The sequence below is a fragment of the Hypomesus nipponensis genome, chromosome 9 (assembly GCF_054491055.1).
Source record: "Hypomesus nipponensis isolate SF chromosome 9, ASM5449105v1, whole genome shotgun sequence".
Lineage (NCBI taxonomy): Eukaryota > Metazoa > Chordata > Actinopteri > Osmeriformes > Osmeridae > Hypomesus > Hypomesus nipponensis.
In genome coordinates this window covers 2,328,024-2,340,858 of record NC_140369.1, presented here as the reverse complement: position 1 = coordinate 2,340,858, position 12,835 = coordinate 2,328,024, and the positions used below count along the sequence as shown (strand labels likewise).

Genomic DNA, 12,835 nt, shown 5'->3' with positions numbered 1-12,835 from the left:
TGTTTTATCAGGTCCCGTTGATGAGGGAGTGTGGGCGCGCAGGTGCGGAGGGGAGGGAGGAACTGTGTGTTCCACCGCTACGACTGTCCCAGGCTGGCAGCTCACTGCACACACACTCTCATAACCATGCAACTGACTTCTGGAGTCCTGGGTGAGTGTCATTTTCTTTCTTTTTCTTTCTGACGGCTGCAGTGTTTTATTGATTGGCACAATAAAGGTGTGTTGATATGGGTTTGACTTTGGAATAATCCGTGTGATGTTCAAGATAAGAAAGAGGTATGAGAAGAGTGTAGGTCGTATCCTGGCGTCATGCGACGTTCACACGCGCAGATAACTTGACGTTCACTTGACTGCTTTTCAAAAATGTTTATAAAACATTTTGATACATCAAAACTTTTCTAGTGTTTTTGCTGCACTGTACTATATGATATTGTCGATATTATAACAGGTACACTGTGTCTGGTAGCTGAGGTTTAGTCACACAATGTGTCTGTTCAACACACTGCTCCTTGACTCTGACTACCGAAATACACTTCAAACCACGCACTTCTGATCCTTGTAATCTACTGAATGAATACAATGTTTGTTGTTTAAAAAAAGTATTTAAAACAAGTGTTTCTCACTAGGGTAAAGGTATGGGTAACATTATGTTCACAATAGATTATTTATCTAAGAGCATATGTGTATGGTGTTTATATACCTGCATACATAGCGTATCAGTTTGGCTACATTAGGCATGTACATGTCTATGTGACTCATGTCTATGTGATCGTTTGTCATTGTGTTTCTGTCTGTGTATGTCCCTTGGTGTGTGTGTCTATCCCTGCATGCGTGTCCCTGCCTCGGTCTGTGTTTGTGTCCCTTGGTGTGTGTGCGTGCCTATGTGTGTGTGTGTGTCTGTTCCTGTGTGTGTCCCTGCGTGTGTGTGTCCCTTTGTGTGTGTGTGTGCGTGCCTATGTGTGTGTGTGTGTCTGTTCCTGTGTGTGTGTCTGTTCCTGTGTGTGTCTGTTCCTGTGTGTGTGTCTGTTCCTGTGTGTGTCCCTGCGCGCGTGTGTGTGTAGGCTGCCTGTGTGTGTCCGTGTGCTGGCTGCTGGAGGCTCAGGGCCGGAGGTGTGTGTTTGAAGTGTCTGACCCTCAGAACCTGCTGATGAAGGAGCGCGGCAACGTGAGCGGCTCCGAGCAGCTCTGCGCCGACACAGACTGCTGCGTGGCCTACCTGAAGCTGCAGGGAGGACACCATGTCCAGGACTACCTCGGTGAGGAGGGGGAGGGTACAGACCTGAGGTACAGACATGTAGAGGAGGGGGAGGGGGAGGGTACAGACCTGAGGTACAGACATGTAGAGGAGGGGGATGGGGAGGGTACAGACCTGAGGTACAGACCTGTAGAGGAGGGGGAGGGGGAGGGTACAGACCTGATGTACAGACATGTAGAGGAGGGGGAGGGGGAGGGGGAGGGTACAGACATGTAGAGGAGGGGGAGGGGGAGGGTACAGACATGAGGGGGAGGGGGAGGGTACAGACCTGAGGTACAGACATGTAGAGGAGGGGGAGGGGGAGGGTACAGACATGTAGAGGAGGGGGAGGGGGAGGGTACAGACATGAGGGGGAGGGTACAGACCTGAGGTACAGACATGTAGAGGAGGGGGAGGGGGAGGGTACAGACATGTAGAGGAGGGGGAGGGGGAGGGTACAGACATGTAGAGGAGGGGGAGGGTACAGACATGGGACACAGAGTCGCTTTGAATTCAAGTATGTCCTAACGTCCTAATGTCAAATCTGAATTTCTTTATGTGCGTGTGTGTGTTTGTGTCCATGGATGTGTGTGTGTCTCAGGCTGCAGTCTCATGGACCTGCCTTGTCCCCTCCCCACCTGCTCCATAACCGGACAGCACGATGAGCTGGTCAGATGTGTGTGCAGCTCAGACCTCTGCAACGCCTTCGACAACATCACCTGGAGCCTTGAGCAGGAGACAGCGAGTCCCCTCTGCCCCGGCAGCCTAGTAGGTATGGAAGGTAGAAACCTGACCTGGTGCTTTGTCCTGCATCCACTCCCTTTCTCCCTCCTGTTCTGAAGTTCCCTCCCTCCTCACACTCCCCCCTCTCTCTTCTTTCCACTCCCCATCCCTCTCTCTATACCCATCCCCTACCCCTGAGCTATACCCATCCCCATGCTCTACCCCTGAGCTATACCCATCCCCATGCTCTACCCCTGAGCTTTACCCATCTCCATGCTCTACCACTGAGATACACCCATCCCCATGCTCTACCACTGAGCTATACCCATCTCCATGCTCTACCACTGAGATACACCCATCCCCATGCTCTACCACTGAGCTATACCCATCCCCATGCTCTACCACTGAGCTATACCCATCCCCATGTTCTACCACTGAGCTATACCCATCCCCATGCTCTACCACTGAGCTATACCCATCTCCATGCTCTACCACTGAGCTATACCCATCCCCATGCTCTACCACTGAGCTATACCCATCCCCATGTTCTACCACTGAGCTATACCCATCCCCATGCTCTACCACTGAGCTATACCCATCCCCATGTTCTACCACTGAGCTATACCCATCCCCATGATCTACCACTGAGCTATACCCATCCCCATGTTCTACCCCTGAGCTATACCCATCCCCATGCTCTACCACTGAGCTATATCCATCCCCATGCTCTACCACTGAGCTATACCCATCCCCATGCTCTACCACTGAGCTATACCCATCCCCATGCTCTACCACTGAGATACACCCATCCCCATGTTCTACCACTGAGCTATACCCATCCCCATGCTCTACCACTGAGCTATACCCATCCCCATGTTCTACCACTGAGCTATACCCATCCCCATGCTCTACCACTGAGCTATACCCATCCCCATGCTCTACCACTGAGCTATACCCATCCCCATGCTGTACCACTGAGATACACCCATCCCCATGTTCTACCACTGAGCTATACCCATCCCCATGCTCTACCCCTGAGCTTTACCCATCTCCATGCTCTACCACTGAGCTAAACCCATCTCCATGCTCTACCACTAAGCTATACCCATCCCCATGCTCTACCACTGAGCTATACCCATCCCCATGTTCTACCCCTGAGCTATACCCATCTCCATGCTCTACCACTGAGCTATACCCATCCCCATGCTCTACCACTGAGCTATACCCATCCCCATGCTCTACCACTGAGCTGGATTCCGATGTTGACCCTGTGTGTGTGTGTGTGTGTGTGTGTGTGTGTGTGTGTGCGCGCAGGTAGTGGAATGGTGGCTGTCAGCATTCTGCTGGGTATAGGATGCTTGTGTTTCTTAGTCACGCTCTTCACAGCTGTCAAGTGGAGACGCTGCAAAGGTAAATGATACTGTACTGGAGACGTTATTGTTGCCTTGCAGTTGAGACGCTGCTATTTGCTGTTCCCCATTCCTGGAAGCTAAGAGGCAGCTGTGTGTTCCCCAACCCTGTCTTCCTGTCCCTCAACACTCCCCAACCCTGTCTTCCTGTCCCTCAACACTCCCCAACCCTGTCTTCCTGTCCCTCAACACTCCCCAACCCTGTCTCCCTGTCCCTCAACACTCCTCAACCCTGTCTTCCTGTCCCTCAACACTCCCCAACCCTGTCTCCCTGTCCCTCAACACTCCCCAACCCTGTCTCCCTGTCCCTCAACACTCCTCAACCCTGTCTTCCTGTCCCTCAACACTCCCCAACCCTGTCTTCCTGTCCCTCAACACTCCTCAACCCTGTCTTCCTGTCCCTCAACACTCCCCAACCCTGTCTCCCTGTCCCTCAACACTCCTCAACCCTGTCTTCCTGTCCCTCAACACTCCCCAACCCTGTCTTCCTGTCCCTCAACACTCCTCAACCCTGTCTTCCTGTCCCACAACACTCCCCAACCCTGTCTTCCTGTCCCTTCAACACTCTTCAACCCTGTCTTCCTGTCCCTTCAACACTCCTCAACCCTGTCTTCCTGTCCCACAACACTCCTCAACCCTCTCTTCTTATTTCTGTTCGGAGATAACATTTGACCTTCCTTTTAATACGACCAGTTGTATTCTTCTTCATTCTTTTCCTCCTCCTCCGCCCTCCGTCAGTCTATCTCCCCTGATATGGACTGGCCTTGGCTTTCATCTCAAACATCTCACTCCCTTTTGTCCAGCTTCTCCTCACTCTCCACTCCCCCCTCCTACTCATGTGAGAACTTTCAAAGAACAACATTCAGAAGAGTCTGTAAGGCCCCCTGCTCGGACTCTCACGCCTAGTCTGCACATCAGCTGTGATAAACTGATGTCTCTGTATTCAACTCCCAGATACCCTGCTTCCCTCTCAGCACGGTCACAAGCCAACCAGCCCTAGTCTGGACCTCACCAACATGGTGGAAAGACCTGATCTAGACCTCACCAGCATGGAGTTACATGAGGTAAGCTCTGGTCTGGACCTCACCAAAATTGATTAATTGATAAAGTTATTATTCAGATGGTCTGTCATGTATCATGTTGCAGGTGATTGGAACGGGGCACTTTGCAACAGTGTGGCGTGGTTTCCAGAAGGGGGAGATGTTGGCAGTGAAGGTGTATCTTGCGGGAAACGAACACAGCTTTACCACAGAGCGAGAGGTATACAAGTTGCCCCTCCTGGTGCATGCTGGGATAGCGGACTTCCTGGGCGCCGGGAGGCTGGAGGGCAGAGAGATGGTGCTGGTGCTGGAGCTGGCGGCGTATGTGAGTCACATGACCTTGATGTTCTCTGAGTCACACCAGGCTTGTATACATAGATGCCACATTGGCCTTTGAATCAAACTCTGCCGCCATGTTGGAGAGGTCAAGACTGGCCTGTAAACAAACACAAGTGAATGGGGGCAATGCGATGTGTTTTTTCTGGATAAAAAGCAGAACGTTTCTCAACCAACTTTCGTTGGAGTCGTTACTTATATTCGAGAGTTTTATAGTTGAGTACACTTTTTTCTATTTTCTTCCGTTTCTAAGAATCTCGATAGTTAGGCTGTAATTGCTGTTCCAGGGTTCACTCCATCTCTTCCTGACCAAGAACTCCTGTGATTGGCCGTCTTCCCTCCGCCTGGCTCGGACTCTGGCAGATGGGCTGGCCTTCCTGCACTCTGAATTCTCTAGACACGGTACGGTCATATCCCCCTCTGATCTCCATAGACATGGTACGGTCATATCCCAATCTTATGACCCTTTGTCGATAAACCCGACGTGTGTGTGTGTTCCAGGCCTGTATAAACCCGCTGTGTGTGTGTGTGTGTGTTCCAGGCCTGTATAAACCCGCTGTGGCCCATAGAGACTTGAGTAGCAGGAACGTTCTGGTGAGATCAGACAGGACCTGCGCCATCTCTGACTTCAGCTGCTCCTCCATCCTGTACACCGCCCAGGGGGGCCCAGGAACCAGGCAGGGGAGCCCAGGAACCAGGCAGGGGAGCCCAGGAACCAGGCAGGGGGCCCCACGGGCAGGGCAGGGCAACAGTGGAACCCTAACCCAGGTGAGACTCACCTTTCAGAAAAAATCTTTTTTCACCAATATTTTTTGAAAATCTTTTTTCACCAATATTTTTTGAAAATCTTTTTTCACCAATATTTTTTGAAAATCTTTTTCACACATCTTTTTTCTAAAACCTTTTTTCGAAAATATTTTTTTAAGAATATTTCTTTACAAATATTTGTTACAGATATATATATATATATATATATATTAAAAAAAAGAATTCTACACATTTTTTTCTAATTTTTTTTTCTTCTAAAAGTAAAATAAATAAATAATGTATTTGAAAAAAAAAAACATTTGGAAAATACATTTTTTCAAATATATTTGTTTGAAAATATTTTTTCAACAATATTAGTTTGAAAATATGTTTTCAACAATATTTGTTTGAAAATATTTTTTTCAACCTTTAAAAAAAAATATCCACACGTCAAGTGAAGTGAAAGGAGAGGGGAGAGGAGAACAGAGAAGCCTAGAGCAGAGTACAGCAGAGTACAATAAAGTATCCTCATCTTTCCTTTCAAAGCTTTTTTTTCCACTCGTGAAGTGAAAGGACAGGAAAGGAGATAGTAGGAAAGGGGAGAGGAGAACAGAGATAATATGATGCTACTATGTGTCTGTTCTGTGTGTGTGTGCTGTGTTTAACACCAGAGGTATCTGTGCTGTGATTAACAGAGGTATCTGTGCTGTGATTAACAGAGGTATCTGTGCTGTGCTCTGGTGTCTCCCTGGGCAGGGCAGCCTGGTAGGCACTCTGATCTACATGTCTCCTGAGGTGCTGGAAGGCAGCGTGAACCTTCGGAACAGCAAGTGGATGATTCAGGGAGACGTGTATGCTCTGGGCCTGCTGCTCTGGGAGATCTGGACTCGCTGCTCTACCTTCTACACTGGTAGCTGCTCTCTCTCTCTGCTCTACCTTCTACACTGGTAGCTGCTCTCTCTGCTCTACCCACTATACTGGTAGCTGCTCTCTCTCTGCTCTACTCTCCAGACTGGTAGCTGCTCTCTCTGCTCTACCCACTATACTGGTAGCTGCTCTCTCTCTCTGCTCTACTTTCTACACTGGTAGCTGCTCTCTCTCTGCTCTACTCTCTACACTGGTAGCTTCTCTCTCTCTGCTCTACTCTCTACACTGGTAGCTGCTCTCTCTCAGCTCTACCTTCTACACTGGTAGCTGCTCTCTCTCTGCTCTACTCTCTAGACTGGTAGCTGCTCTCTCTCTCTGCTCTACTCTCTACACTGGTAGCTGCTCTCTCTCTGCTCTACTCTCTAGACTGGTAGCTGCTCTCTCTCTGCTCTACTCTCTACACTGGTAGCTGCTCTCTCTCTCTCTGCTCTACTCTCTAGACTGGTAGCTGCTCTCTCTCTGCTCTACTCTCTACACTGGTAGCTGCTCTCTCTGCTCTACTCTCTACACTGGTAGCTGCTCTATCTCTCTGCTCTACTCTACACTGATAGCTGCTCTCTCTGCTCTACTCTCTACACTGGTAGCTGCTCTCTCTGCTCTACCTTCTACACTGGTAGCTGCTCTCTCTCTCTGCTCTACTCTCTACACTGGTAGCTGCTCTCTCTCTCTGTTCTACTCTACACTGGTAGCTGCTCTCTCTGCTCTACCTTCTACACTGGTAGCTGCTCTCTCTCTCTGCTCTACTCCCTACACTGGTAGGCTGCTCTCTCTGCTCTACTCTCTACCTTCTACACTGGTAGCTGCTCTCTCTGCTCTACTCTCTACACTGGTAGCTGCTCTCTCTGCTCTACTCTCTACACTGGTAGCTGCTCTCTCTGCTCTACTTTCTACACTGGTAGCTGCTCTCTCTCTGCTCTACTCTCTACACTGGTAGGCTGCTCTCTCTCTGCTCTACTCTCTACACTGATAGCTGCTCTCTCTGCTCTACCCTCTACACTGGTAGCTGCTCTCTCTCTCTGCTCTACTCTCTACATAGGTAGGCTTTTGTCTCTTGCTGGCTTGTATGTTAGAGGGGTGAGATTCCAGTCAGCCTTTGTCATTGAGTGTTTGACTGTGGGCTGCTTGTTTTATCCCCCTAGGCAGCGTTGTGCCGGAGCATGCCCTGCCCTATGAGACCGAGCTGGGGGTCTGTCCCTCGCTGGAGCTCCTCTGCCTGCATGTGGCTGAGAGGAGACAGAGACCTGCGATACCCAACCAGTGGGAGCAGGCCTTCCAGGTACCCTGGCTTCACAGCGTGGTGCTATACTCAGCTTCACTGCATGGTGCTGTACTCAGCTTTACTGCATGGTGCTATACTCAGCTTCACTGCATGGTGCCATACTCAGCTTCACTGCGTGGTACTATACTCAACTTCACTGCATGGTGCTATACTCAGCTTCACTGCATGGTGCTATACTCAGCTTCAATGCATGGTGCCATACTCAGCTTCACTGCGTGGTACTATACTCAACTTCACTGCATGGTGCTATACTCAGCTTCACTGCGTGGTGCTATACTCAGCTTCACTGCATGGTGCTATACTCAGCTTCACTGCATGGTGCTATACTCAGCTTCACTGCATGGTGCTATACTCAGCTTCACTGCATGGTGCTATACTCAGCTTCACTGCGTGGTACTATACTCAACTTCACAGCGTGGTGCTATACTCAGCTTCACTGCGTGGTGCTATACTCAACTTCACTGCATGGTGCTATACTCAGCTTCACTGCATGGTGCTATACTCAGCTTCACTGCGTGGTGCTATACTCAGCTTCACTGCATGGTGCTATACTCAGCTTCACTGTATGGTGCTATACTCAGATTCACTGCGTGGTGCTATACTCAACTTCACTGCGTGGTGCTATACTCAGCTTCACTGCATGGTGCTATACTCAGCTTCACTGCGTGGTGCTATACTCAGCTTCACTGCATGGTGCTATACTCAGCTTCACTGCATGGTGCTATACTCAGCTTCACTGCGTGGTGCTATACTCAGCTTCACTGCATGGTGCTATACTCAGCTTCACTGCGTGGTGCTATACTCAGCTTCACTGCATGGTGCTATACTCAGCTTCACTGCGTGGTGCTATACTCAGCTTCACTGTATGGTGCTATACTCAGCTTCACTGCATGGTTCTATACTCAGCTTCACCGCGTGGTGCTATACTCAGCTTCACTGCATGGTGCTATACTCAGCTTCACTGCATGGTTCTATACTCAGCTTCACCGCGTGGTGCTATACTCAGCTTCACTGCATGGTGCTATACTCAGCTTCACTGCATGGTTCTATACTCAGCTTCACCGCGTGGTGCTATACTCATGCACACACTGGGGGCAGGCCTTCCAGGTACCCTGGCTTCACTGCGTGCCGCTGCATTCAGCCTCGCTGCGTATTTAACCCAAAAAAACTTTAATCTGATTAATCTTTTTTTGAATTTTGATCTGTTTCAGGTGTTTACACTTGAGGAGATTGTGACAGACTGCTGGGATCACGACGCAGATGCCAGACTAACGTCTCAGTGTGTCCTGGACAGGCTCCTCGCCCTCCAAGCCTGACACGGCTCCTCACGTCTACTCAAGGAGTTCCTCTTCTACAGGGGCGTTGCCAGGGACTCTGGGCCCCCTGGCTCATTTGTACTCTGGGCCCCAAAATCAAAACCATACATTAAAGAATGGGGTTCTGCTGGGCCCCCTGTCTGACCAGGGCCCCCCCCTCCCCCCACCCTGTCTAACCAGGCCACACCCCCCCCCCCCCACCCTGTCTGACCAGGGCCCCTAGAATCATCCTCATCTCCATTCCTCTCCCCTCCCCCCACCCTTACGGCTCCTCTGCTTCAGCTCAAGCTTGGTCTAGTCCCTTGAATTGTTCACTTTGACACTGATCCATTTATGCATGCTAATTAGTTAGAGTTTTTGTTTTTTTGTAAATGTTATTTTGCCGTTGGTTCATCTACATATTTTTAACTTTTGCTATTAAGCACTACATTTTTGTGACTTTTTTTATTAAGATATTTTTACTTTCTATATTTTTCATTTTGACGTCATGCATAATGAAGACTATATCTAGGAAAACTGGTACATTGACCAAGCAGTACATTTGCTGAGTACACTTTTTTATTTAACATGACATGTCACAAAAATCCACATCAAGTAAATCAGAAATGTATAGGACAGTGCAGTGTCTGCAATAAATGTATATTTGAGTTGTGACTCCTACTATATACAGAGATGGTAAATAACAAAGAACAAATCTTTGTTACGGTACTTCAGCAGATTTTTATTTTATCAGTACTTTACTTCACTGTGTATTTTTCTGAAAACTTTTTACTTTCACTCTTTATTTTTTTTACACAAATATCTGTACTTTCAACCTCTAACATTTTCAAGCCAGGCTCGTTTATTTTAGTTTTTAGTTGAGTTTTAATCTGTATTTAGTCACAAAATAAACTAAGCTACTATGGAGCGAGTCAGAAAGCAACAAGATTTTTTTTCCCAAAAGGTTTTTCAAGAAAAGTTTGCATCATTGATGAGTAGCCTACTTGATGAGGACTCTATTATACTCTATAGTACTCTGCTCTGCTTTACTCTACTCTGTTTTAGGCTTCTCTATTCTCTCTTCATCTCATCCCCTTTCACTGAGAAAAGTTTTCAAATGGTTGATAAAAAAAAAAAAAAAAAAGTTTCGAAAAGGCTTTGAAAGGTTGAAAAAAATAATCTAAAAAAGGTTCTAAAGAAATGTTTGCATCATTGATGAGTACTTGATGCGGACTCAACTGTACTGTACTCTGCTCTGCTTTCCTTCTCTCCTCTTCCTTTCACAAAAAAGGTACGTTATTGATGAGACAAGGAGTTAACGATGTCGACAAGACTGAAAATAGATAGACATTGCTGATCACCCATGGCCATGTGTTTGAAATTGACGGTCCAAAAATATTCTTGGTGAAGTGTCTATAGTGTCTTTTTGTACTAATGAATTAAAATTATGTGAGGTCCAGTTACCATCGTGACACTGACACAGGTAAGCCGAGTAGTAATGTCAGAGCCCACACTTCATTACTTTAACTTAAGTGAAAAAGTGCAGTCAGTACTCCAACTTTTACCAGTCTTTTTAAACACGAGTATCTGTACTTCTACTTGAGTGAAGGATGTGTGTACTTTTGCCATCTCTGACTATATATTGCATTAACAACAAGATCTCTTCTAGTTTTATGTCACTTTGAATATCTCGCACAGCAGCACGCGTTGAGAGCAGTTTGGCTGTTGTTGCGCATAGATGAATGCAGATAACCTGAATCTTCTGTTAAGTGGAAGAATTTGGATTTTATCGATAGGCGGGGCTTGTTTACATTACGCAGTTAGCATCCGGAAGAGAAACAGTCCCGATCAGAATTCATACAAACTTCCCTAGAAAGACGCGAAGTCATAGTCAAGACTTCATAACGCAGGTATGGTCGAGCGATAAATTGAAGAATAGAGTTTGCTCTAAAAATACTTCGTGTTGCTGTCGCCGGATTGTTTATGTAATTGTTTAAGTCTATGTAAGCTTAGATAGTTATGGAAATAACGCGTTGTGGGTGGGGTGGACAACGCAGGTGTATTCCTATAACCCACTAAATGTTTCGTGCTGTCTTTGCATTTCTAGTCAAGATCTGTTTGTAAACATTGATAGATAGTTAATTGACTAATCCGAGTAACAACTATGTATGACAGTTTTCTTCTTTCTTTCTCTACAGGATATCATCTGACAGTGCGTCAGTTTCAGATAGACATAATGTGGCCAAATCAAGGTACTGCATGCCACTATGAATAATACAATATTAGTGTAATTAATATGACAATTTATTAATATAAGTGTAATTACGTTGTATTTGAAGATTTACTGTCAGGCAAACTGTGTTATTTCATCAAGGCCCGTATGCTCCAGGCTCCAACCCAGCCTTCCCCCCTGGCCAAGGCCCATATGCTCCCGGCTCCAACCCAGCCTTCCCCCCTGGCCAAGGCCCATATGCTCCAGGCTCCAACCCAGCCTACCCTCCAGGCATGAACCCCCACATGCCCCCACCCATGGCTCCAGGGACCATGCCCTACGGAGCCCCCGGAGGCCAGCCGTACCCCACTGGCCCTGGGTGTTACCCTGGAGTTCCTCCTGGGGGGGTCCATCCTGGTGCATACCCTGGGGGGGTCCACCCTGGACCTTACCCTGGGGGGGTCCACCCTGGACCTTACCCCGGGGGTGTCCACCCTGGCTCACACCATCACCACGGACCGGGGGGGGTGGCTGGGATGGGCATGGGACTCGCCGGTCACAAAGGTCACAAAAAGATGAAGAAGATGAAGAAAGCTAAGAAAGCTCACAAGAAGCACGGCCACCATGGGAAGGTGAGTGGGAGGGTCCGGGAGCCCACGCACAGGGAGGGGCGGCGGACTTTGAGAACAGTGGATGATAACATTCCTTCTATTATCATGCTACTCAAACTGGGTTAACACCCCCAAGTCACATGACGGATGAGTTTGCATTCAGTATGTGTTGTGTAGTAATTCTCCTTCGTCTTAACACAGCTCTAGATTCTAGAGTTCTAAATGTGTTCTGGAGTGGAATTTACTCTAGGTTCTACGACAGTAACTCTGGGTTCAAGAACTGTAACTATGGGTTCTAGAACAGTAAGACTAGGTTCTAGAACAGTAAGACTAGGTTCTAGAACAGTAACTCTGGGTAACACAACAGTAAGACTAGGTTCTAGAACAGTAACTCTAGGTTCTAGAACAGTAACTCTGGGTAACACAACAGTAAGACTAGGTTCTAGAACAGTACCTCTAGGTTCTAGAACAGTAACTCTGTATAACACAACAGTAACTCTAGGTTCTAGAACAGTAACTCTAGGTTCTAGAACAGTAACTCTGGGTAACACAACAGTAACTCTAGGTTCTAGAACAGTAACTCTGGGTTCTAGAACAGTAACTCTGGGTAACACAACAGTAACTCTAGGTTCTAGAACAGTAACTCTGGGTTCTAGAACAGTAACTCTGGGTAACACAACAGTAACTCTAGGTTCTAGAACAGTAACTCTAGGTTCTAGAACAGTAACTCTGAGTTCTCTCCCCTGCAGTCTTCCAGCAGCAGCAGCAGCAGCAGCAGCTCAGACTGACCTCTGAAGCGTTCAGAAACCTGCCGTGTTATGAAAATAAACCAAATACAACCACCCATGGTTTAACAACAAACATAACAGTGTATAATAACGGTATATTTTTTATCTTGATTCAAAGTATTTGTGCGTCCTGTAAATAATTTTTAACGGGCCATGTACAAAAATCAAGCATATCATGAGCTTTCATTCTATGTAATAAACCTGTAATTGATTAAAAGCAATATTTTAATGAAA

At 47.4% G+C, this 12,835-nt stretch overlaps 2 protein-coding genes across 4 annotated transcripts; both read left to right on the top strand.

Moving 5' to 3' along the window:
- The first annotated feature begins 7 nt into the window (after nt 1-7).
- LOC146272303 (bone morphogenetic protein receptor type-2-like) lies at nt 8-9,169 on the top strand. 2 transcript variants are annotated; one of them, XM_084705931.1, is made up of 11 exons: nt 9-151; nt 1,062-1,256; nt 1,836-2,006; nt 3,272-3,367; nt 4,321-4,430; nt 4,513-4,731; nt 5,030-5,144; nt 5,284-5,510; nt 6,246-6,399; nt 7,556-7,692; nt 8,907-9,169. In XM_084705931.1, exons 1-11 carry the CDS (start codon nt 127-129, stop codon nt 9,009-9,011), a joined length of 1,554 nt encoding a protein of 517 aa, XP_084562057.1. In that variant the 5' UTR covers nt 9-126; the 3' UTR covers nt 9,012-9,169. The 2 variants fall into 2 exon arrangements, with proteins under 2 accessions (XP_084562058.1, XP_084562057.1); XM_084705932.1 differs by lacking the exon at nt 3,272-3,367 and having other exon boundaries at nt 8-151.
- Nucleotides 9,170-10,794: 1,625 nt separating this feature from the next.
- prr13 (proline rich 13) lies at nt 10,795-12,835 on the top strand. Of its 2 annotated transcripts, none has more exons than XM_084705950.1 (4): nt 10,795-10,900; nt 11,189-11,242; nt 11,380-11,834; nt 12,563-12,835. In XM_084705950.1, exons 2-4 carry the CDS (start codon nt 11,227-11,229, stop codon nt 12,599-12,601), a joined length of 510 nt encoding a protein of 169 aa, XP_084562076.1. In that variant the 5' UTR covers nt 10,795-10,900; nt 11,189-11,226; the 3' UTR covers nt 12,602-12,835. The 2 variants fall into 2 exon arrangements, with proteins under 2 accessions (XP_084562076.1, XP_084562075.1); XM_084705949.1 differs by having other exon boundaries at nt 10,796-10,900; nt 11,365-11,834.